General features: G+C 38.3%; 2 protein-coding genes across 6 annotated transcripts; both read right to left on the reverse strand.

Moving 5' to 3' along the window:
• Positions 1-587: 587 nt before the first annotated feature.
• On the reverse strand, positions 588-26,191 carry LOC5576218 (inositol polyphosphate multikinase). Of its 3 annotated transcripts, none has more exons than XM_021853599.1 (5): positions 25,886-26,191; positions 6,325-6,487; positions 5,822-6,265; positions 1,384-1,769; positions 588-1,298 (listed from the first exon to the last, which is right to left on the reverse strand). In XM_021853599.1, the coding sequence occupies exons 2-5, from the start codon at positions 6,422-6,424 to the stop codon at positions 1,065-1,067; spliced, it is 1,164 nt and encodes a 387-aa protein (XP_021709291.1). In that variant the 5' UTR covers positions 6,425-6,487; positions 25,886-26,191; the 3' UTR covers positions 588-1,064. The 3 variants fall into 3 exon arrangements, with proteins under 3 accessions (XP_021709291.1, XP_021709290.1, XP_001655995.2); XM_021853598.1 differs by having other exon boundaries at positions 6,325-6,516; XM_001655945.2 differs by lacking the exon at positions 25,886-26,191 and having other exon boundaries at positions 6,325-7,805.
• LOC5576217 (hydroxyacyl-coenzyme A dehydrogenase, mitochondrial) lies at positions 11,269-25,717 on the reverse strand. Of its 3 annotated transcripts, XM_001655944.2 has the most exons (4): positions 25,561-25,717; positions 12,349-12,496; positions 12,002-12,277; positions 11,269-11,930 (listed from the first exon to the last, which is right to left on the reverse strand). In XM_001655944.2, the coding sequence occupies exons 2-4, from the start codon at positions 12,433-12,435 to the stop codon at positions 11,394-11,396; spliced, it is 900 nt and encodes a 299-aa protein (XP_001655994.2). In that variant the 5' UTR covers positions 12,436-12,496; positions 25,561-25,717; the 3' UTR covers positions 11,269-11,393. The 3 variants fall into 3 exon arrangements, with proteins under 3 accessions (XP_001655994.2, XP_021709292.1, XP_001655993.1); XM_021853600.1 differs by lacking the exons at positions 11,269-11,930; positions 12,002-12,277; positions 12,349-12,496 and adding exons at positions 14,392-15,266; positions 25,330-25,469 and having other exon boundaries at positions 25,561-25,712; XM_001655943.2 differs by lacking the exons at positions 11,269-11,930; positions 12,002-12,277; positions 12,349-12,496 and adding an exon at positions 14,392-15,266 and having other exon boundaries at positions 25,330-25,673.
• Positions 26,192-26,247: the final 56 nt, after the last annotated feature.

A 26,247-nucleotide genomic window follows, 5' to 3' on the forward strand; every position in this document is an offset into this window, starting at 1 on the left:
AGAGTTTCTTTGGAAGTTATCCTTGAACTATTGAATAATTTCTCCGCGAAATCTTATACAGAAATTTTGTCAGGAGCTTTCTTATAAATTCTTCAAATATCCTTTCATGGATTCCTCCACTATCCAGTAATTGTTAAGCATTCCTTGAGTGATTTGTGTCAAGCTCGTTTCTAGGCGCTTCTGCCCAGATTGGACACGCTTGCCTGAGTATGGATAGCGCCCCACCTGCCAGGAGCTTACGTTTGCTGGCAATTAAGACAGAATTGTTGAACATCATCCTCGAAAGCGCCGATATAACCGTAGATACGATAGACCGTAGATAGATTTCGTGCCTGCTGTTCAACATCGCGCTAGAAGGTGTCATGCATAGACCCGGGTGTAACAGCCGAGAAACGATTCTCAACATATTCAGTCAATTTGTTTGCTTCCTGGGTGGTATGGATATTGTCGGACGAACATGTAAAAAGGTGGCGGACGCATGAGACATCGAAAGTCAGACTGGTGGAAGAACACAATAAGCAGCGAAGTAATCAAAATAGATAATAACATGAAGGTGATATCACAGGTATCAATAATATGCAAGAAGATTTTTTTCTAAATAATCGTGTTTAATATACCATTAAGTATATCCGTACAAGCACGCATGTGCTCACATTTATAGTTAACATAAAGCGTAATTTGTGACGAATAGCATAAATATGTTATCATGGCTTATATAACTCGATTCCCTTTCCAAATTTTGTAAAGAAAACCGGAAAGAGACTCTCATGCAGTATATCGAAGAGAGAAATATTTATGTCGAAAAATAATTTAGGTAAGTAGGGGAGGCTCAAACACTGTCACATGAATGGAGTGGGTTATATTATACTGAATGCATCGGATTCAGTGCCTTGTGCTTGGTTTTTTTTTCACGATTAAAACGCGAAATAGCTATTGTATGACTAACTACATCTAAACACAACAATTCAACCGATTAATTGTTAAGATTTGGAACCCTAATTGCAAAACGCAAATCATTGCTTTGATGCTTAGGCTCAGTTCTGTGCGGCGTACCTCGTCGGGATTTATGGCACACCCCCTTTCGGGGAGTTTTCCAGTTCACAATCCTTCAGGAAATCCTCAAATATTTTCACCAAACTCTCCACGCCTTGCAAATAGTTGGAGTCGATTGTGCTCTCCTCTGCGGGAAATGCGTGCGCAAAATCGATCATACGCGCAGAGGCCCACACTTTTGTCTCGTACGATCCGACTAGATTATCTCGCATAAAAACGTAATTCTCACGCATAGCTTTCATGTCCTTCAGGGAATCGGTTTTTGGCGATAGAAGAGAAAGTGTAAATTTGAATGAATGTTACTTACGGATATGATATGTTTCATCCTACCTCTTCGTAGTTATTGAATGCCGAGTGACTTCTTTGGATTTTAAAGTAATGCTGCAACGGTTCGATTTCACCGCTAGTCGGTGTTCCAGGCGTTGAACTGGGACCACCAAGGGGACTGCTCGTCGTGCTGCTAGTACCAGTGCCAGTTGGACCACTGCTGGTATTGCAGCTGGTAAGCTTAGAACTAGAGCTACTCAGACTTTTCGATTGATACTGCAATACTGGCTTGAGACGACGAGCATCGTACACTAACAGGACGGAGCTGGAGTATAGCCGGAAGCTGGTTTGGGTACGGGCCCACTTCTGGATTGTCCACAGATCGGACAGGAACTGCATCAACAACTGCCGGCACAGACCACTGTCGGCGTTTAGGAACTTCCGGAATGCTGTAAAACGTGTTGTAATAGAACAGATTAAAGTTACAGGGAACGACTAAGTTTTTTTTTTAAATAGGAACTTTAGAGACCTAATGCCTGAAAAACGATACCAAAAGGAGATCAAGCAGGGACCAAAAAATACCGAAGAGGAATCTACCAAAAGATTCCTATCCAGACAAAACAAAACTTATCCAGGTGATAAGAATTGTCAGATTTATCAGATAATTTAAATAATTTCTTGTGACATTAACACGAGTATTACTGTATGTATTTTTTATGATTAGGTATCTCTAGAAATTGCATCAGAAATCAATTCAGGTGTTAGCTCAAAGTTTCCTGCAGATACAATTCCGAGCATTTCTTCAGGAATTCGTTTAATGATTTTTTACGGTTCGTTCAATGACTTTACGGACACAGTATTTCTCCAAATGTTTTTTTTTTTTTCAGAAGTCTCTCAAAAAGGTCTTAAGTCCTGAATTCATGTGATTCTTTCATCGATGTCCTAATTAAGAAGCATTTCTTCAATAAACCAATAATTTCTCCAGATATGGCTCCAGGGATTTCTAAGAAATTCCTTCAATAAGGATAACAAGGATAACCTCATAAAATACCCCATAGCTTCATCCTGAAAATCCTTCAGGGATTCCTACGGAAAATATTTGAAAGATTTTCCAGGACGTCCCCAAAGAGTTTATCCGTCTTTTAGGGATATCTCAGGGATAATTTTAGAATTATTAAAGATCACAAATTATTGGAGAAATTTTAGGAAATCCTAAGTGTTTTCTGATGCAACTTTGTAAAGATTCTTGATAAACTTCTGCAAGGATCTCTGAAAGATCTGCCAAGGAAATTTTGGGGGATTTATTAGATAAATTAAAAAAAAAACAAGAAAAAAAATACCGAATCCCTTCTACAAGATTTTTTGATGCCTACCTTTAACCTCAGTAAGGTCTTTTTCGAACCATCTCAAAATTCAAATCAACCCAACTTTTGACTGGAATAACCTAGCAATTGCTGACAATTATTTTTTTGTAAATCATTTTTGCAGAAACAAAAGTTTTGAATGACCCCTAGGGGGGCTTCGGTGCAAGTTATTACGAGAATGGGATATACTGTAAACTTTGATGGACATAGTTGTTGTATTTCGAAGGATGGTATGACAATTGCTGTTGGAGTGAAGGATGGCCATTACTACAGATTGAATTGCTGAATGGTGTTCTGAAACAGGAGGAGCACAATCGTTTCCTTGAGGAGGAGTGTTGAAAGATGATCAAGAAACGCTAGTGTTGTTTTCGTGCAGTGTGTTTCGCACGTTCGAATGTTTTTTTTTTATGTGAGAAGTCCTTCGAGATATGTTTTTCATTGTTGTTTTTGTGACTGATCTGAAGAGCAGACTTAAATAAAGTAGATTGTTTTAGGCAGCAACTGTTTAATTACTACAGTGACTAGCCAACAATTCCGTGGAAATTTTACGAATTACGGTGATTTTTCACCGAATACTGTAAAAATTTACCGTACTCCGTTAATTTATTTCACCGAACTGTTCAGCTGTTGAGATTTTACAGGAATCCGTAAAATAATTTAAGTGTGTACTCAACTTGAAACGCATTGTGCGAAAAAAAACGGTTGCTGATGCCGACCAAGAGCAAGCAATCACGGACAGCAATAGCAACGACGACGACGACGACGACGACGACAACGATACATCGAGTGAAGATACAAAAACCAAAGAACGACGATTGTCAATTGGGCGGAATACTCCACTGCACTGTGACGTCACGCATCAATTTTGGCAGGTACTGGTCTTGTTGTTTACAGTTTGGACTTAGTACTTTTTTCGAATCATTCTTAATTTCGTGAAAGTTTGCTGCGAGGAGAGGTGAAATCCACTGCAGATACCCACGGATCGTATTATTCTATCTTCCTACCGTGGAAAATCGTCACTATCAGCATGCTGGTGATAGAAATGCGAAGATGAAAAAATGATGGAAAAAACGAAGTCCGAAACGTGAACAACAGGACCAGCAGCTGTCAAATAAGTGAGGTTAGGCTCGTCATATGCAGCGCTCTATAGAAACGACCCAAAGAAAATTTGCATTCTACAGGGTTGCCAGAATGAGGGCAAAACCGTTACAAGTGTAAAAACAAGGAAAATGATCAGAGGGATAACTAGAATAATAACTGTAGTATTTTCTGTGAAGCCTTTAAAGATCTTTCGAAATATTCATAAAAAATTTACTTGGGAAATTGTTCAAGAAATGCTAGGAAGAACTCCAGAAGTAATTTATGGATGAAATCCTGGAGAAATAGGCACATAAAAAAAATTGAAGTCACTTCTCGAGGAATTCTTGGAAGCTTTCGATAGATTTTCTGGAATGATCCTAGAAGAATTTTTAGAGGAATTCTTGGGAAAAACTGTGTGTTTTTTAAGCAATCTATATAAAAATGTCTGGAACAATAACTAAAAAAATAGACATAATAACTCCTGATGAATTCTTGTAATGATTCCTTGAAAAATATCTTAAATATTTAAATATATCAAATCAAGCGAAGAAAAACATCCTATTTGTAGCGATTCATGATCGGCAATGTATCGCAAGTTGTAAGAAGTTTGATAAATAAAAGCAGCGAACGAGATCCCTAAAGGGAGAGAGCGATGATAAAATCCATTTTTCTCGCTTGTTTACCATTGAAGATAGATGTTTCATTTTACTGGCACGATAAACAATCCCCGAACACCTGATAGCAATAGTCAGGTTTATAGCTTGTTTAGAGGAGTTTTATCATGCACTGCTGTCCCCTTGATCTAATCCGAGTTGTAGCAGTATATGATAAACAGGCTCTCTTAATGTGCTGCATATCATGATTGTTACAGAGATCCCTGGTGGGATCCCTGGATTGAACGTATCTCTTAAAAAAATCTGGAAAACTAACTCGAAGAATTGCAGAATTCTTGTTTTTTTTTTATCGCGGAATCTGGGAAGAAATTTCGGAAGGACCTTTTTAATATTAACGTAAAAGAAACTGAAGGTGAGACCAGAATGCTTAACTTAGCTTAGCTTAGCTTAGACTCACTACACATTTCAATGGTTACAGTTTCGTGATTGACCGTGGCGTCGGCCACGTCCTTGTAGTCAGGTGGGATTGGGAGAAGGAATGTTAGTGTGTAACCTTTGCTATTTGGAGACCGTGTTATCCTCTGCATTGCCACAAAGGTTACTTAGAGGATGTTTGGTAATGGGGAGGATCGTTGGGTCACATGATCCACTTTGATAAGCGATTAGACCAAAATAAACATTCATGTGTGAGATAAAAACATGGCTTTGTATATAATATTTTCAATTGATATGACAAATTTCCATGTAGAAGAAAATAATGTCGACACTTGAAGTGACGAACCATTCAAAGTCTGTTGATCAAATAGAAAGACGCAACATTCCTACAGCTGTCAGGACGAAAACATGTGTTATAATATTTTACTCATATGACAAGAAGAAAAAACTCGATTGGCTAGACCATCACAGAACCGTCTCATGCCGCAACACAGTGGCGAACAATTCAAAGTTTGTTAAATAATATGAACTTTTTGCAAGTCTACACTTAAAATGTCAAACCATTCAAAGTTTTTTTTTTAATTACAAATGATGCATCCGATCTGAAGGTGCAACAAGAAACAGGAAAAAAGTAACCTTAAAGAACATTTTGTTTCCGACTATCCTTCAAAAACAAATAACTTTTTAGACTCTTAGAGCATTAAGGCTCAAGAATCCGTCATTCAGTCATTAACAATCATCAAATATTAAAAACCAGTTTTTTAGTCTAAATTTAAAAAAAATCTACAGGAAAATCTATCATCGCATTACATATAGTAAGTGCAATGCGATGATAGATTTTCATGAACATTGCTTCGATTTTGAACGAAAAAACAGGTTTTTTAAATGTTTAAAACGATGATAATTATTTTCCTCTTGAATAGTTACCATGTCTCTGAAAAGAGACCTACTGTCAGCCCGAGTTACAATCGAATTTCGAAATATTCGAAATTTCGATTCAATACTCACCATCTTTCACGGTAACTTCGGTGAGTTTCTTCCCGTAGTCCTTGCCATAACGCATCCGCCGTCCATTGGCTATCGAATATACCTGGAACCCGGGTATACAAAAGCCTAGGTTTCGCTTGCAAGCTTGATATTTCGACTCCTCTGCCTTTCGCTTCTCTTCCGACGCCTGAGGGTCCCAAGTACGGCAGCCTATCTTCACATCCATGATACAAGGTTCCAGCATTCCGTAGGTCAAATCCGAAAGTTTGATGAACTCGTACAGCTTGCCATCGACGGGAAGCTTCATGTGACCCAGGTACTGAGGAATGGTATCTTTCAACGCCAGCAAATCGGTTTCCGTTGTGGCCGTCTGTATTTGCTCGTAGAACTTGATTTCACGCAGACCGCACAGGAGCTTCCCCGCTGGTTTCAGAACTGAAGCATCCTCGGAACATTTCAATAGACCTGTTAAAAAAGGAACCGTTAGAATGTTAACAGATTTTTAAGTAATTATCCATACTCACCAACGCTATCAGCTGTATCGAAGAACGCATGTCCTGCTACTTGATCGTCCATCGGTTGAAGCCCTTCCGGCAGGGTCGGATAATCCTGTCCAGCAGACATCCTCAGCGATAAATGCCTCTTTCGCTCGGTTACATTATTTTTACGCTTCTGATAAGGCGGCAGCTTAAAGTGATGATGATGAATGCTCATATCTGACGGACCAATTAAAGATCATACAACAACGGAACGCAACTTCCCGGAATAACTTCAAGAATCACCTGGTATCCGATAGCGACTGATTCACAATATGTACTGTGCTTGTGACCGACTTGATTTCAACGTCTCAAACGCATACCACGAAAAGAAAATTTATCGAAAGATTATCTCTTTATCACGTTTAAATATAATCGCGGATCCGGATCAAATTATCTTGGTATAATGTCTACGTAGCTATTGTCGTAAGGAATACGGGTCACATGTCGATCGATAACGCCTTGGACGAGATTATTGGAGAGCAGTTTAATGTTTAAGTTTGATTGATAACAGCAAGCTTCCCGATAAATTAGATAAATGATGACACATTTATTGACGTTATAAAATGTATGCCGATATATTAAATCCCGCAATTAATGGGACTTCCAGAATAATGGGCACACTTCCAGAAAAATGTAGTTTTTATCAACTTATTTCAAGACTAGCGGTCAAAGTTAGAATTTTCCTAACTTTAAGCTTCTTACAAGCATTTAGAATCACTTGATTGACCCTTTTCCTAGCCAAATTGTGACCATTCCATTTTTATTTATGAATAATGAAACTTCCATGTGTCGATATTGAAGGGACCATTGACTCATGGAAACATCCTTTTAAGCTCTATAGTTTTAGGCGACAAGATCATGCATTTTCCGTTTGTTTCATGTTTTTAGATTACTCGAATTAATGCTTATAATTGAGATAAATTCTACATAAAATGTCAGAAAACAATAAAAAAAAAAAAACATTTTTTCTAGGGGCTACGCAGAATGGGTAGCGACTGAGTGCCTTTAAAATAGGCCTGTTTAGAGACCTTGTGCTTGAAAATAGAGACCAAAAAGAGACTGAACAGGAATAACAAAGAGACCACACAGACCAGCAGAAAAATAATAAAAATAATCCAAAGAAATACAAATTTCCACTAATAACTGAAAATATCAACGTACGAACTTGTAAATTCTTGTAGGGGTTTCTGGAAAAACAGAATTCCAACGAATTTCTTCAAAAACTCGGGAATAAACCATAGGGGATTTTCTTGGAAGAACTCCTGGCGTTATCTATGAAAGATCTGCTAAAGTAACAACAGAGAAATCAGTGGAAAACTGGAATTGATGAAAAAAATTCTTTAGGAAATTTTTGGAGTGATCCTTGTGAAAATTTCATATTATGTATTTCAAATCTGAACTCACTGTAAGGAGAAGGAAAATAGAGACCATTTTGGTCAAAAGGAGACTTTAGAAAGAACGTGGCAACTATCCAGGAACTACGCTGGCCGATAATCGGAGAACGTGAATTTCGAGCGGTGGACCCCAACGCCAACACTTCATTCAAGTACCACATCTATGCGCCAACTAACGATAAGCCCGATGACATGAAGGATAAGTTCTATGAGAGCCTGGATAAGGCCTACGGAGAGTGCCCAAAACAAGATGTCAAGATAGTTATCGGCGACGCAAGTGCGCAGATCGAGAAAGAAGATTTCTTCCGACCGTCATTGGAACGGAAAGCCTCCATTCCGTTACCAATGATAATGGCCTGTGGCTAGTAACCTTCGCTGCTGCTAGAGGGATGGCTTCGCACGAAAGAATATCCGCAAACACACCTGGCGATGCCTGCTCCCAAATAGACCACGTGCTGGTTGATGGGCGACATTTCTCAGAAGTCATTGATGTCAGAACCTTCCGAGACCCTAATATCGACTCGGATGATTTTCTCGTTGTAGCTAGAATTCGGCCGCGGTTATCCAGCTTCACGGAGTTCCAGAACAAACAGAACGCTGCGCTTCAATATACAACGCTTGTGGACTGATGGGGTAGCTGTACAGTACCGCCAGCAGCTAGACGAGCAGTTGGGAAGAATCAACGTTGCTGAAGATGTCGACAGATGGGACCTTATCCACGAGGCTGTAACAACAACGGCGCGGGAAGTGATTGGCACTGGTCAATGACGAAGACGAAACGAGTAGTTTGATGAAGAGTGCCAGAGAGTGACAGACATGAAGAATGTCGCCAGAAGCCGTATGCTTGTGGCCGGTACACGAAAGAACAGAGCTTTGGCGGTAGGGCAGCGAGAGCCGAAGAAAAGCGAATCCACCGCAGAAAGAAAAGGCAGCACGAAGAAAGTGTGGTAGCTGAAGCTCAAGAAAGCATGAACCGGAACGATATGCGGAAATTCTTTGCAACGGTCAATTGTGCGCGGCACAATACCGTACCAGTGCTCGCCATGTGCAATGATCGAGAAGAGAATTTTCTGACCGATAAAACGGCGGTGGCTGCCAGGTGGAAGGAGCACTTTCAGCAATTGTTGAACGGTGAAAATGGAAATGTAGCGAGGAACAGGATGAACATTGATGATGACGATCAAGCTGTGGACCCACCGATCATAAGAGAGGTTAAAAAGGTTATCAGTGAGCTGAAGAACTGTAAGGCTGCTGAGAAGGACGAGATCCCGGTCGAGCTTCTCAAGCACGGAAGTGAGCAGCTTTATCAGCCGATACACCGAGTACTTCTGAAGGTATGAGACGACGAAGAATTGCCCACCGGCTGGTTGGATGGCCTCATACGCCCAATCTACAAGAAAGTGCACAGACTGGAGTGTGTTAATTACTGAAAAATTACTCTGCTGTATTCGGCGTACAATATTCTATCGCGCATCCTGTTTAACAGACTGAGACCGCTCGAGGAGTCCTTAGTCGGTGAATACCAACTGGGTTTCGTGAAAGCCGTTCGACAACGGACCAGATGTTTAGCTTGCGAATAATCCTTGATAAATTCCGGGAGTATAACTTGCATGCTCACCATCTGTTTATTGATTTCAAGGCGGCGTACGACTCAGTGAAAAGAAATGAGCTGTAGCAGATAATGTCTGAACATGGTTTTCCGGCGAAACTAATTAGGCTGATACGTGCTACGCTGGAAGGTTCGAAATCAAGTGTCCGCTTTGTGAAAAGACTGTGGTTGATGCAATAAGCCGTCGGTAGGGCAACTCAGAATATAAGGGTTGGAAACTCGAAAATGGCGCAGACGCATGAATTACGAGTTGTAACAAGTGTACAAAGATGCGAATATTATGAAGCGTGTAAAATACGGCTGACTTCAGTGGGCTGGTCGCTTAATGCGAATGTCTTAAGACAGAATTGCGAAAATAATGTTCAGCAGGGAACCAGTTAGAGGTCGGCGGCTTCGGGGAAGAACAAGAATACGCTGGCTGTACGCAGTGGAAGATGACCTGGCGACCCTCAACGTTCGGGGCAACTGGAGAAGACCGACAAAGTTGGAGCTGTACAAAACGCCTGGCAATGGCGTGACGCTACGCTGTAGCCATAAAGGTATCAAGGTAGATAAGGGGATCACAACTAAGATTGAGAACCACTGCCCCAGTTACCAAGTAAAGTTATTTCAATGAAGATGTCTTAATAAATTCTTTTCTTCCATTCCATAGCCACTGCTGCTATTATTTTACACGCAGAGAAATCCGATCTTTCAAAATCAAATCCAGATATCATAAAATCATTTTTTATCTATTTTTGTAGAGAAAAATATTTCAAATATAAAGGGAACTGATATGAGTAGCCGTTTAAGGTTTAAAGTACGTCTTGACAGAAATACTAATATAGTATTACTATGAAAAAAAAAAACCTACGCATTTGTAGAGTAACGCTTGAGTTGTGCTTTTTAGACCCCACGTCACATTTAAAGCAAAATAGAAACACAAATACTTTATTTTCAGAAGCACAATGATAATCATCAAAATTGGCAGCACTGCTGTAATGAAATTGGTTTTATTTTTCATGTATTATTTTTATAATATGTTATTATGAGATTACCGATTGAACTATTTGGAGAAAAACTTTTACAATTTGCTGTAGATCGATAAATATGCGTACATAATTTTAAAAGTATGAGACTTTCTAGTAAAACGACCATAAAAAGTAAAATTTTCAATTAAGAATGCGGTTAAAACTTACGATTTAGGTCTCTTTTATACAAAAATAGTTTCTTAAGTAATCTAAACTAACTTTGAACACGATTCAAAATCGCTGGAGAAATTTTAGTACGCATCATTTGGAGACTTGCTGGATGAAGTTTTAAATGTGTTCCACGTGGTAAATCTGGAAAGACTGAAAAAAATCCTAAAGCTCTTTTTCGAGGTGCCTCCCATAGAACATTTGAGTCACGTAAATTTAGGATCCTGTAGGATTTACACCAGGACTCTTTGCATGAACTTTCCCACGATTTGGTGCAGAAATTCCAATTAACCTTTGGGTCTTTATCGACACATTTCAATGTTTTTTTTTTATTGAAATAAACTAGCATTTTTAAATTTTCAGACAATTATATTTTTTGTGGGAAATTTTAGTTTTGTGGAAACAAAAGTTTGGATGACCCCTAAGGGGGCATCCATGAAAAAAGTTACAAATTGTGACTTAGGGTCCGAAAATTCAAACAGCTAGTAAGCATCAGCGTGTTCACCGATTTCAGTTCTGTTGGACTTAAATGAAAGGCACACATGTCTAGTTTTAGGAACCCTCCTGGACTTTGACAACCTGTAGTTTCGCAACTAAACAAGTAATCTGAACCTGATTTTGCGAGCAGTTTGAATTTTCGGGTCGACCCTAAGTCACAATTTGTAACTTTTTGGTAGGGAGTAAGGAAGGTTAAATTGTTCAGGGATTTTTTCCATTACTATACTTAACTCATATTTACAGAAAAAAATACTGTAAAATCCTAATACTTTATTACACAACAATTAAACATTTTTTGTAATATAAGAAAATACCCATTTCCCATGCCATTTCCTCTTAAATTACCCGAACCACAATTTCATAATATCACTCTCTTCATTTGTAGCTATAGAATCCCTGACCACTTTTCACGCCAAGCTTGTTCTCTGCTACCATCTTGACCAAAGTCGGACTAGGCTTTGCGGCGGGATCGTTTGGATAGCGGGCTTCACGTTCCTTCATAATATTTAAAGTTACGTCCAACCCCACCATGTCCATCAGCTCGAATGGTCCGATCGGATGACCCAATCCCAACTTCATTGCCGTATCGATGTCTCGTACCTCTGCGTCTTCCCGCTCGAGCATCTTCAATGCTTCCGATGTCAATGTGAACAGTAGACGATTCACAATGAATCCTGGTGTGTCCTTGCAGGTGATGCAAGTTTTGCCCAAGGCTCGGCCAAACGCCATCAATCGAGTATGGGTATCCTCGGAAGTTTTATCGGTCTTTATCACTTCTATTAGCTTCATCACAGGGACTGGGTTGAAGAAATGGAACCCAGCGAAACGATCTTCCCGCTTGGTCACAGATCCCATCTCAACGATCGACAATGATGAAGTGTTGCTTGCGAAGATTACGTGTTCAGGGGCAATCTGTTGGGTTCAAAGCTTATATAAGTCCTCGTTCTTATAGGTATGTATATTAATTCGACTGAGAAACTTACATTGTCGAGTCGTCTGAACAGGTCTTGTTTGATCTGCATGTTCTCTACGATTGCCTCGATAACTAAATCCGTACTAGCAACACACTGCTCTAGATCAGTGCTGTAACTTATTCTACCTAAGGCTTCTGCAACAAAACCACTCGCCGAATCCGGATCACCTTTGAACAGTTTACGCGCAATTCGGGCCGCGTTTTTCTCAATCCCGGAACGAGATTTGTCAAGAACTTCCTGACTTACATCGACCAGTGTTGCATAGTGGCCCGTTGCAGCTGCCACCTATAATAGTAATAGCATTGTGTTTCAATCTTTCAACGCAGTGAGTTTAGCAAATGAATCTAGGTACATACCATCGCAATACCCGAACCCATGGTGCCGGCCCCAACAATCACCACTTTCTGAATTGGTGTTGACATTGTAGTTTTTCTTTGTAACATATGTAGTGTATCAATGCAATCCTATCGTATCTACTTCTTGATTTCAATTCAATTTTAAACTCTGAAAACATTGTAATAGGAGAAACACATCTAAGACATTACATTCTATTGATATTAGTTGATGAGTTAGTTTCATGGGAACGAATGAATCTCTACATTATTTAGAATATTTTAACGTTTCAAACTAAAAGAGATAACATTGCACAATATGCCTTTCACACTACCAACCGAAATAATGGAATCGTTAGTTAAACTTTTACAAATAATTAGAATCAATGTTATGGTACATACTATTTTGAATTGCACTATATGATTTGAAAGATTTAAGGTGATTCAATAAATCCGAAACAGTGGGCGAAATTTATGGAAATAAACTCAAATAAAATAACTGAAACAACATATTATTACATTTAGAATGCGATTTTGTTGATTTTACGAGAAACAAGAAGATTAAGGCTAAGTAGCCCGTCATTCGTTTTGGCAACTATGTTGCTTTTGCAGCTTACAATTTCAAAGTGATAAAACTCAGTCATCGTAAGTAATTTTGATTCAGAAAAGTATCACTACTTGCGCTTACATGCAGAGAGTATGCTGATACTTTTTCAGCAATGTAAGTGCTAAACCAAGTGATTTTTTTTAATTCGCAATCGTGAGACGAATTAGTCACATTTCAATGACGGCTTATTTCGCCTTAATAAAGATTCAAAAACGATTTGGATGAACACATAGAGTGACATTCTTTTGCTTAAAATCCTTACGATTTTCTAACGTGACAGTTCCTACTGTAACGAAAGATTTCTCAAAGAAGTTCAAGACTAGGTTTAAACTAGAGTGTCCATCCCGGAACATCCCGGGACAAAAAATCCCGGGATTTGACAAATTTCGGTATTTTTCCGTTTCCCGGGATATTTGTTTTTACATCCCGGGAAACCCGGGATTCCCGAATGTACGTAGAATTTGATAAAACAAAACATTAAATTACAATGAAAAACAATGACATTTTTCTTCACTCTCAACTCTTATTTGATAAAACAGAAAAGCACCATGAAAAAGAGAATAAACGAGTAATTATTTTCATGAAATGATTAATTTGTGCCCCCCCAAACTCTAAATAAAAAAAAATCTATACATAGTTTTGATCACTTCACTGAACATAAGTTCCACTATTGGCGCCAAAATAATTTATAAAAATCGTAAATCAGTCCATTCTGGTGTCAGAAATTCCACTATTAGCACCAAAAAATATATCATGAAATTGCAAATCAGTCTATTCTGGTGCCAGCAATTCCACTATTGGCGCCAAAATAATTTATGAAATTGTAAATCCGTCCATTCTGGTGCCAGAAATTCCACTATTGGTGCCAAAATAATTTATAAAAATTGTAAATCAGTCCATTCTGGTGCCAGACGTTCCACTATTGGCGCCAAAATACTTTATAAATATTCTAAATCAGTCTATTCTGGTGCCAGAAGTTCCACTATTGGCGCCAACATAATTAATACAAATTCTAAGTATTGGCGCCAAAATAATTTATAAAAATTCTAAATCAGTCCATTCTGGTGTCAGAAGTTCCACTATTGGCGTCAAAGCAATTTATGAATTGTAAATCAGTCCATTCTGGTGCCAGAAATTCCACTATCGCGCCAATATAATTTATAACAATTGTAAATCAGTCCATTCTTATGCCAGAAGTTCCACTATAGGCGCCAAAACAATTTATGAAATTGTAAATCAGTCCATTTTGGTGCCAGAAATTCCACTATTGGCGCCAAAATAATTTATATAATCATAGTCTTCTGCTTGCAACAAACTTCTGTGGACTACATAAATCAATCCAACCCAAACGAACCTAAATCAGCTCATCCAATATGCTCAGGGATATCTAAGAAAAACGTACCAACCTTTATATGATGAAATTTGAGTTTATGTTGCTTGCAGTTGATACTATTCAGGCATAGGTGATGATCAAAATAAATGCACTTTATTCATCAAAAATGAAACAATAACAAAACATTTACTTCTTATATGAATAGAATCCTTCGCCGGACTTCACCCCCAATTTTCCCTCCGAAACAAGTTTCTGCAGCATTTTTGGTGGATTGAACAGTGGATTTTCCGGATACTTCTCATGCCATCCTTGCATGATGTTATTGGTTGTGTCCAGGCCAACATAATCGCTCAGTTCAAAGGGTCCCATTGGATAACCGGCTCCAAGTTTCATAGCTATGTCGATGTCACGTGCACTGGCGTCTCCTCGCTCCAATAGGCGAACCGCTTCGGCCATGTAAGGCACCAACAGCCGGTTCACTACGAATCCGGGTGTGTCCTTGCAGGTGATACAGGTCTTTCCCATGCGCTTTCCGAATTCCATCAGTTGTTGGTAGGTTTCTTCCGAAGTCTTTTCGGTGCGAATGACCTCCAGCAGCTTCATCATTGGTACTGGGTTGAAAAAGTGCAACCCTCCGAAGCGATCCTCACGCTTGGTGACCGATCCGATTTCTCCGATCGAGAGTGACGATGTGTTACTGGCAAAAATGGTGCTGGGTGGTGCAACAGCATCGATCTTTCCGAACAATTCGTGCTTAATGTTCATCTTCTCAACGATAGCTTCAATCACCAGATCCGAGGAAGCAACCGAATCTTCCAGTTTCGTAGATCCTTTGAGATTGGCAAGGGTTCCATCCATGAACTGTTGGCCCTTGGAAGCATCGTCTTTGAATTGTTTCTTTGCGACACGCTCCAAGCTTTTCTTGATGCTTCCAATGGCCTTGTCCACCAGCTGGTCATTCACCTCTACCAACGTTACCTTGTGGCCAGTTGCTGCAGCGACCTAAAAGATATCCTTAGAATAAATACTGCACTTTCAAAACTATTTGGTTTTATTATCTGTAAGATGAACCATTCACAATGTAGGTACTATTTTGGGAGAACAAAACGGATGCTATTTACGAAGTCGCTGAATAAAATAGGTTTTGGAAATCTATTGCGCTATATTTGCCTATATTTTCCTTATTTTTGAGGTAAAATCATATTATTGAATAATATTATCGGAAAACTGCGGTAAATTGTTCAAACCTGGTTTGATTATGTTTTAAATTCAGAATAATCGTTTGGCGCCTTCCATTTTCATTTAGTGCCGATCTCACTATTTTTCATATTTTGCCAATTATCCCTAAATTGATCAAAATTTGAACATACCGGACTGCACCAATAAAAACACCTAAAGAAACATTCGACATGATTAATTGCATGGGTGGAAATGTCTAACAAGTCTATCACAAAAATATACTGATCCCTTGAAATATGTCATTTTGTTCACTATCCCGTATATCAGGTCTGCCCAAACTTTCTTCGAATTTCCATTATTTTACCAAAATTTTGGCAATCCAACGTAATTGAGATTGGGTAAATGTTTACCGAGATGTCGGTAAAAGTTTCACTGCGTTTCGACAAATCATTACAGAGATAGCAGCTATTGGGTTCTCGGCGAAACTGTTTCTTGAGACCGATTTCCGAATGCAAAGGTATTCCTCGATTTGGTGGACTTTCGATTATATGGTCCAGGAACTTCCTCAATGAATTCCTTCAAAAACTTTTGAGTGATTTCTCTTGAAATTCATACGACATACACTGAGGCAACTGATGTTTTTATGGCCGGTTGATATGAGATTACCGTGCAAGCACCATATTCTGAACGGTTAAGAAAATCCAATTTGAATTTCAACAGATGGGTTATTGGTTTGTCTTGCCGTTGCATTTGTCTAATATCTAAATAAACGTATAAATTAAAATAAAAAGTCCATCAATTATCAATTATTTAAAAAATCATATGTTAGTTTAACGCATGCATGATCCTAATTATGGACGCCATATACATCAATGGTCCTAATTATGAACACACTTTGTTCCTTATTATGGACAGCAAACGAACTTTACGTATAATATTTGTTGAAAAAACAACTTAACCATGTATTTTAGTTTTGAAATGTTACAACGAATCATGTTTCGAACTGACAGTTTACTATTTTGGATGTAAAAACAATGAATGTTCAACATAAGGAACGGACCGTTCTGAATATGGCGCTGTCTATAATATGGTACTGGCACGGTAATCTATGAAATTTTGCCTTAAGAAAAAAAAATGTATACATGGTATTCTTATGAAAAATATTTCATAAGAGATCTCATGAAAAACATTCACACGTCCCTCAACGCTCCATAAATCGATTAGATTGAAAGCAAATAAAAATGTTCATTCTTTGACTTAATGATTCTTAGGTATTAGAGCTGATTGCCTCTCCTCCCTTTGATCAATAGATCATTTTTACGAATAACCTCATTTTAAAAGAGGTATTTTTTCAATGAGGCAAGTCAAACATTCCTTGTATTGATCTACTCTCAGTAGTCTCAGTTGGTTTGCATCCCTTTACATTGCTCGAATCTGGATAATGAAAAAGCGGACTCTCTCGCCAGGATGGGCGCAATGGAAGACTGTATTTATGACAAACAAATAATCTCGTCAGCACGCTTCGATCAAATGTTGCCAAAAAGGTTTACGAAGACTTAGAAAAGTGCTTTTATTGTCTTCCGTGTTGTTTTGTCGATCATCTCGTTTTCCATCGAGATCTGTAATTTTTTATGTGGATATCATCAATGTATCCGCTCGCTTCACGTTTATTAGCATTAAAACCCTCAGAATAGTATGGTGTCTGCTATCATTAGAGATAAGAAATTCAACGATATTGTAATAACATTTCAAATGAGTTTGGCTCTGTCATGCCACTTGGCGCTTAAGCCTGGAAAGAATGAAATAAGTAAAACAAAATAAAAGTAGTTTTGTCGTTTTTTACGACATTCCAATAAAAAATCGAACACAATAGCGGCCTGTTTTCATAAAAAAAATTGTTATCTAAGGCCAGCCTTACACTAATTTTTGGATCAAAAATTAGTTTTTCAACGATAATAATGCATTCTTATTACCTTTGAACTGAACAGGAAACACTAAATGATATAATGAATTTGCTTCGATTTTATGGACAAATTTCAAATCAAAATGTCCACTAAGTCGAGGTATACCTGTATTTTTAAATTCGTTTTCAAAATACTTCCAGGACACCAAGAATTATATAAATTTGGATTCTGGTTCAATTTGTAACGTAGATTCAGAATATGTTGATAATTGGATACCCCTATACCCGATTTTTCAATATCAAACTTTTCTTTTAGTTGAAGATACAGGTCGGACTCGATTATCCGGAGACTCGATTATCCGGGATTCGATTATCCGGAATTTTAGACTCGATTATCCGGAATTTGTTTTTTTGATGTTCTTGTTTTTCGATTTTTATGCATAAATCTGAGATAATTTGGTATTGCAATATGCAATATGAATGGCTTTGCAGTTTTGAACGTGTTTAAGAAAAGGGGGGTTTGAAAAAGTGTTTTTTTTTTTGCGTATGCTGATAAAAAAAATATTGTAAAGATCCCCATTGTTCCTAGAAATGATATCTGGCTACGCTACCGCATCATATAGATAAAACAACGAAAAAAGATAATATTTAAGTTCTTTTATCGAAGATTTCAATCTTTTTCTTAGTGATTATCCGGAGGATTCGATTATCCGGAGTGAAAAAAATCGATATTCCGGATAACAGGGTGGCCACCAAAATCCAATTTTCAAATTCCCGCTTCTTTCCCGGTTTTCCCGGTATATTTTTCAGTATTTTCCCGGTTTTTTTTTTGTGCTAGTAAGGAGATTTTGTTCAGTTTTTGCTCACTTTGGTAGCCTTTTTCTTAAAGCTATTGAACCCATATTTTTCAACAATACGCTTCTTGCTTAGGTGTATCTTACTGTCAAGACAATTGCCCCAGATGCCAAAGTAAACCTTCCAGCGTCACAAACAGTTAATGAGGTTGAAGATATTTCCACAATTTCTAATCCTTCGATTATTTCTTCATGAGAATGAAAGGTTCTCTAAACCAAATAAGTTTATGATGAAAAACAGGATAGATAAATAACTTTATTTGAGAGATTTACCGGCCGAGGCTGGCACATCTCTTGAAAATTAAACGAAGCTACACAAGTAAAAGCATGTATCTGTACTTTATTTATTTTTAGTCGATTAGTTAGCTTATATCATATTACAAGCTCTTATAAATAAAGGATTGTTTTCAATAGCATCTGGACTTATTTTCAATGCGTTATTTTTGAGTGTTTAAATCTTCTGAAGTTTCTCAACTTCGATGTGAAACTTTAAGTTAAATAAATTATAGAGAAGTTCAAAAAATGTTATCCCTGACAGTAAGAGGAAATATTAAAACTAAATCGAAACATCGTTAACTATTGGTAAAATAAAACATTTTAAAGAACAGTCAAGTCAAATCATTAATATTTAATAAGACATATTAAATGTACTATTAGTGGTGCACCTAAGGGAAAACAGCTGAAACTGTCTGAAAAAATCATAAAATATGTGATTTTAACTAACCAGTCTTTCTATCATTTAAATGTATGAAATTACGATTTATTCAAAAATTCCCTGCAAAAACCCTTGCACCAATATTAGGAACAGTGTTCCTTTAGTGGTGGTATGTTTTAAGCATGGTTCCTTCAACGGCGCAATCCATTTTTTTTGTATGGTATTCAGTTGGAGCTGCCTTACAGCTTAACTTGTCAAGGCTGAACCCTCGGTCTGGCTTTTGCCAAGTTTCCCCTCTACCAGGACCAATCAAAGCTGTTATTTTAAATAAACAATTTTTAATGATTTGTAAGTTTAGAGCTCAAAGATGTTCGTTCAAAACCGATTTTCCCGGTGACCGCTTCAAATTCCCGGTTTTTCCCGCTTTTTTCCCGATGGATTCAAATTCCCGTCTTTTTCCCGCTTTTCCCGGTTCGGTGGCCACCCTGGGATAATCGAGTCCGACCTGTAATTGCTTCTGCGCAGGATTATGTTAAAATTCAGTCATGTATTCTGTGTTAATCTTGCCCAGGAATTTCTAAAAAATATGCAAGATCTGGTATTAGATTCTTTTATAAATCCTGATTTTGGCGCTGTGAGCAATGCCTATGATTAATTTGAATCCTACTTAGAATTCGGTCAGAAATCTTCTTTTTTGGCATTACGTTCTTCACTGGGACAGAGCCTGCTTCTCAGCTTAATGTTCTTACGAGCACTTCCACAGTTATTAACTGAGAGCTTTATTTGCCAAAGTTGCCATTTTGCTTTCGTATATCATGTGGCCCGATTATACTCTATGCCCAGGGAAGTCAAGGAAATTTCCCTTACGAAAAGATGGTCGGTCCAGGAATCGAACCCAGACACCTTCAGCACAGACCAGACGTCACACTCTCATCGCTGTCCATCGACCAACTTTTTAACGATCAATTCAAATATTGGGTAGGTGGTCAATTGACCACCCGCAGCGCTCGCGTCGTTTTTGTTCGTATTTGACGTTTACACACTACCGCCACCTGTTGGTCCATCGGCCAAATACAGTGTTTTTAGCATTGGGCGTACAGATTTCGCGACTATGATTTTGATCGAGATTTGTTCTAAGTGTTACGTCTGTTTCTCTGTGCCTTCAGCATGACTTTGCTTTGTAGCCGCGGTCTCCAATCACTCGGCTAAGGAAGGTCAGAATTCTACATTAAGTTTCTGTCCGAATTCTACTTAGACCTTTGCGCCGAAATATGTTTAATCGGCGGCGGCGTGAGAGCATTTTGGTACAGGCGGCGGCGTCATAGGCGCCACGCCGTTAAGATGATTATAGAACGAAGCCACACCTCAAATTTTCAACAGCACAAGTCTTGAGAACCAAACAGCGCTTCCCATTGAAAATGTATCCCATTGGTCACCACCAGCAAGCGAGCAAGTTGATTTGATTTTCCACGCGATCTGTTGCCAGATTCTCCAGTCTTGTGCACTTGAAAATTCAAAGTTTGGCTTTGCTTTATAATCACCTTAACAAGTTTCGGCGTTGTTTGAATTTGTCTTCTTTATTCTGGCGTTACGTTCCTACTGGGACAAAACCTACTTCTTAGTATTGCGTGGTCTTTTGATGCGGTTGCATGTTCCGGTGGGACGCGCGACAGAATCAAGACAAATCGTGTTCGGTTCGCGTCATTCGAGTGCGGAAAAAAAATCGAGAATAGTGCGTGGTCTTTTGATTCGGTTGCATGTTCCGGTGGGACGCGCGACGGAGTCAAGACCAATCGTGTTCGGTTCGTGTTGATCAAGCGTTAGCGTTAGCGTAGTTACGGTATACTTCGTAGATTGGATACTAGCAACATTCATGTTTCTTTTTAATAATCTCATCCTGACTACTTTCAAGAACAAGGCAGGGGAGTATACCTTGTTCAAATCAAAAACAAGAATACTAAAAGCATGAATATCGCTATTCCCGGCCACGCCCATCTTTACCGTAACTTAGGATAGGGGAAGGAAATGTTGATGTAGCACTCACTTAATGAGAGGCCACCGACTCAGCGACACCCTCATAAGTGCTACGGAGTTGGAGGTTGGGGAAGGTATATTGTCAGGATTCGCCTAGAAAGCTGGCGATAGACCATCAATATTTGTTGTTCAAGCGTTTTCAAATTAATCTTTTGAATTCCGGCAATCAAAAGAGAAAACAATAGCTTATTTATAGTATAAATAGTATTTCGCGAAATGCTTGTCGATTGTGCAGTAATATTGTTGCTCAATAACCAGTAAAAAGCAAAACCGATCCCTCCAGGGTCATTGGATTGTATAAAATAACGATACGCGTAAAAAAAAATCACGCCTATTGAAAAACTGTACTATGCCCATTGAAAAACTGTACTGGGTGGTACTGTATTTTTAGATAATCGAAAAACGAAAGGAAGCGCGTTCGAGCTAAACACCCTAGGATAACACAGTCGGTTTTTCTGCTCAAAATTATACGAAAAGCAGAATCGATCCCTCCAGGGTCATCGAACGGTTAAAAAGCATCCTCAACCGATTGTTAGTTGCGTAACACCCGCCCGGACAGAATGCGCAATCTGAACATAATTATCAAACTCCGAAAATAACATTTTCCGTTCAAGAAACGATCAGAAGTTCCACGACGCGGACAAAAACGATCCGGAAGGCTCACAAAAGAAAAAGTATCATACTGGAACAAACTCACCGGATTGATTCTCTAAATTTATGTGCTGCCTGTCACTTCCGAATGGTTCGGTGAACTTAGGGCAGCCAAAAACCAACAGTACTGAGGACACAAATCAAACAAATCACTTTTTCATTTTTCACTTTTCACTATTCCATTTCTGAATGTAAAAACTGTCCTGCTTGGGCTTCACGAAGCACTACCCAACAAGACGCTCCAAAACAGGAAAAAAAAAATCTCCGGCGACGAAAACATGCGCGAAACCGTGAGCCAAATTTATCGGACGATGCAAAACCGAACTGTCCTTCTTGGGCTTTACGAAGCACTACCCAGCAAGACGCTCCAAAACAGAAAAAAAAACAACAAAAAAATCTCCAGCGACGAAAACACGCGCGAAACCGTGAGCTCCGTGTTCGGTTCGTGTTGATCAAGTGCGAAAAGCTTCGTGTTCAGCCGAGAATGAAGTATACTGGTGAGATCGTTTCATGCTTATGATAATTCATTTTTATCGTTGCAAAGCTACTTTTATTTTATTTTTAAACAAACTATGAATGGTTCGTCACACTACTGTTGCAACGTAACTTTTTTGTTAATTTTCAAACATACTTTGAATGGTTCGTCATTACATGTGTCGACAATACCCTTATTTCTGTTACATACACTTTTAAAACACAAACCTTTCTGTCTTCGTCATTACTAAAAATAACTCTTGAATAGTTCGATATTATAAATGTCGACTTTTTTATAATTTATTTCAATATATTTTTACTGCGATACAAACATGCAACACTAGTTTTAAGTTTCGTATTTTCCCTCCTAATCCATGGATCGCATCACCGACCAAAGGTGACTCCCAGATCTTTTTCCTCCCTCACTAACCACACCTGTCTCGTGATGATTGTGGAGATGCAGAGATATTCTCGGTCTTTAGAAGCAACGATCATTACACAATAACGTTCTTTACCCTTCCCAACTGACTATAAGGACTTGGCCGGCGCCGTTATTGATCAATAATATGAAAGCTGCTAAAATTGCACTTCGAGAATATGCGGAAAATCCCATCCCTTATTCATTTGGATCGAAGTGCAATTCTTTCCCTTATTCATTTGGATCGAAGTGCAATGTCTATGCTATGCTAAGGAAAGTATGAACAATCCAGGCACCTTCAGCATGGCGGAAATTTCCATTAGGCTAAGGAAGGCCTCCAAGATACTCTATATCCTGAAATGTCAAGAAAATCACAAAAAAACCTCTAACGGTGGGATTCGAACTCACAATCCAACACCCGAGACCATGCTGAATATTTGAGTGTTTGATGTCAAATAAATTTAAGCGCATAAATATAAACTACAATAAAAACTATGAGACAAATAATTAAAAAATACAGCGATTTGAATTGTTGTCCCATATTCGGTTATCAGGAATAATCTTTTAAAATCTCTGAAGAAATGTTTACAACAAAACCTGAAAAAAGCCTTGGACAAATTTATGGGGAAATCTTTTTAAGAAAACTTATGAAACATCCCTTGATGAGATACTAACCGAACATATTTCATTATTGTTAATCTTCGAACAAAATCTAAAAATAGTCACTGGACGAATCCTTGGGAAAATATTTAAGAATCAGAAAAAACATCCGAAGAACTATGAAGGAACTCGCAAGAATATTTGGAGAAATTACCACAGAAAAATGTGTATGATTTATCAAAAAAATTGTGTAAGAAGAATCTTTGGAATTTTTTTGTTGGTCTTTTGGAAAAACACTTCGAAAAATTCTTGCACGAATGTTTGAAGAATTCTCAAAGTAAACCAGAAAAAAATAAGAAACTGTGCTAATAAAGACTTGCTTAAAAGATGTTCTGGAGACAAATTTGGAGGAACCCTTTCAGAGATACGAGAAAAAAATCTGGTTAGCATCATTGTAAGTATTACTGAAGGAGTTGTGGGACGAATCCTAAGTGAGTATTTGAGAGGAAATCGTTGCAGAATTCCTAGAGAAAATATTTTACATTTTAATTCAATGAAATAGTCATTCAAATCATCGTGCAAAAGTTTGGGTATCCTCCTATAAAGAAATTTCAATTGATTTTTCTAGAGGATTATTTTGAGATCCGTTGAGTGGTTACTGAAGGAATGTGTGTAAGCATTTTTAGAGTAATTGCTGGTCTTATAAGAATTCTAATATAATATCTGAAGGAATTTGTACAGGAAACTCTGTTAGAGTTCAAGGAGAAATCCGTGTATGTATTCCAGGATAAATCTCTGGAAGGTTTCAACTTGGATTTGAGAGATAAATTCCTAAAATCCCTAGAGAAATACATACAGGAATTCCTGGATTAATTCCTTGATGAATTTCTGTAAGAATCCCTATAGGAATTCCTAAAGCAACATTAAATTATTTTGTAGAGCATTTTTTTAATAAAATTATTACATTTTAAGAGCCGAATTATTTATCGGCGTGAAAATACAAAATCGGCGGCGAAGTGCTAATCGGCGTATGGCGCGCCGCCAATGCCTCATTCGAAGTCGGCGTGACATATAATTGATCAGCGGCGGCGCACAGGACTTCTACATTGTTATTTTAGAATCCTGTTTTTTTTTATTCTGTGCGTTCATTCAAAAAACTTCATCTGGAATCTTTGAGAATGATGTGAGGAAGTAATGAAGTATAATTTTAATATAATATCTATTCAAGCAATATCATACTCTTAGCAGGCTTAGAGAAACATCAGTATCGAAACCAAGAAACAAGCATCCTGTCAGTTATTTGTCTAATCTTGGCTCGAAAAGACGCTTCGAGGAAAACGTCTTAAAATAACTAAAATTCTATAAAGAATTTTATAAGAATCGTGCACAGAATTCTTCAAGAAATTCAACTGACTAGGCTTCCAGGGTTGTTTGAAATTCATACCCAAGATTCTGAGAGAATCCAAACTAAATATGATTCAGTGAGATTGTAGTTATCCTCTTTGAAGTAACTTTTGTTTAAGCTGAATATAATTTTATTTTTGGCTATTGAATAGTAAAGAATGTAATGAAATCCTGATAAAATTAAACTAATTACTAAATTACAATTACAATTAAATTATCATCATAAGCCTCAAATCGATCATCACGGTTATATGTGAAGCAGCTTTTACGGTTAATTAAACTAAAAAGAATCATGCAGCGTTCACAATTTCAAATTGACTCAATCTCATTAAAAATAAAAGAAATTTAAACAAAATTTAAGAATCAATCTTATCAAACTGAGAACTTAATCAAAAGTTTAAATAATCTCGCCTTAGAAATTCATTCAACGGAACAGATATGAGATGAATCCTCAAACTATTAGCGGGCCGCACAAAATGTAGGCGCGGGCCCGTACGTGTGACAGGCCTGCGCTAAACAATGAAATTACGTCCGTCTTTTTTCCTTCCAAAATAGTACACTGTGCATTGTGAAGCCCCTCGGTCACCGGTTCGCAATCATCATCATCATCATATCAAAACATGGACGATGATGACCTTTGGACCTTCGCTCGACTTACTCCGAAGAGATTCACCCAAAGGCATTGGCGTAAATACGGGGGGGCTAGGGGGGGCTTAGACCCCCCTAGAAAAGTTCAAGCCCCCCCTAGAAAATTTCAACTCTCATGCTAAGTATACACTTTACTTAAGAGATTTTTTCGATCAGAGGAGTCAAGCCCCCTCTAGATTTGAGTTCAAGTTACGCTAATGCCCAAAGGGAATGCATTTTACATAACAAAACTTCTCTGGACTTACCTGGGCGATTCCGGAACCCATCAGGCCACCACCGATCACAACCACGTTGTTAATTTTGGCCGCGGTGGCCATATTACGAGCAAATACGCGCATCATCGACATTTTATACGGTGAAATTAAAATTGTTCCGATTGATTGACCTGGTGCACAAAAACGGGATATTCCCAGATAATTAGCAATGCGTGGAAATGTATAACCAACAGAGGTCTTCCGTTGGAACCTGTTGCTTACAAGGAACAGTTATTGCTGAAAGTCCGGAATCTGGAGTAATGAGATGACCAACCACAGACACCACTTCTTGACAGACTGACGGCTCAGTCAAAATTGTGCACCAATGATTCCTATCAAAAAGCTCTTTCGAATTGCAGATCGGATTCGGAGCTTTCAAGGCGATCTTGTTATATTAACTGTGTGGGTGCGTCTGATAACAACTTTATGATGGAATATTGTCGCCTGCATAGTCATCGGTTGCAGATAACGAGAATCGGAACACCAGGTGATATACTGAAGAATATTCATTGACTCAATAATTTTTCATAGAAAACGAAGTACTTACATTAGATCCATGGGAATTGTAGTTAAAACTGCGCTTTATGTGAATGATATACACAAGAACACACTACCGCCGCTACACGAATTCACAACTTACGAAAGCGGTTTTACTTCTTTCGACGAAGTAACCCAAACTCAACGATGATCTTCACAGCAAGAAAACTTAACCGCAAATCAAATCAACTTACTTTTTACATACAAAAATGCGATATCAGAACAAAATATCCCGGATTTTTTTTGGTCGCGAAAAGTAATGAGACGACGGCGATGATGATCACATCAAAACAAAACGCGAATGTCAGAAAGCAGAATGATAAATAAAAACAGTGAAACATTTCGCCTGAGTGCGGCGTCGCGTTCAGACCG

The sequence above is a fragment of the Aedes aegypti genome, chromosome 3 (assembly GCF_002204515.2).
Source record: "Aedes aegypti strain LVP_AGWG chromosome 3, AaegL5.0 Primary Assembly, whole genome shotgun sequence".
NCBI lineage: Eukaryota > Metazoa > Arthropoda > Insecta > Diptera > Culicidae > Aedes > Aedes aegypti.

What these genes read in the sequence shown, in the direction of transcription:
- LOC5576218 (XM_021853598.1), bottom strand. Translation starts at nt 6,514, where the DNA reads ATGAGCATTCATCATCATCACTTTAAGCTGCCGCCTTATCAGAAGCGT. An exon ending in CGATACAGCTGATAGCGTTG is followed by an intron (nt 6,266 to 6,324) that starts GTGAGTATGGAT and finishes CTTTTTTAACAG; the next exon opens with GTCTATTGAAATGTTCCGAG. An exon ending in CATTCAATAACTACGAAGAG is followed by an intron (nt 1,299 to 1,383) that starts GTAGGATGAAAC and finishes GATTCCCTGAAG; the next exon opens with GACATGAAAGCTATGCGTGA.
- LOC5576217 (XM_021853600.1), bottom strand. Translation starts at nt 25,431, where the DNA reads ATGTCGATGATGCGCGTATTTGCTCGTAATATGGCCACCGCGGCCAAA. An exon ending in TGGGTTCCGGAATCGCCCAG is followed by an intron (nt 15,267 to 25,329) that starts GTAAGTCCAGAG and finishes GATATCTTTTAG; the next exon opens with GTCGCTGCAGCAACTGGCCA.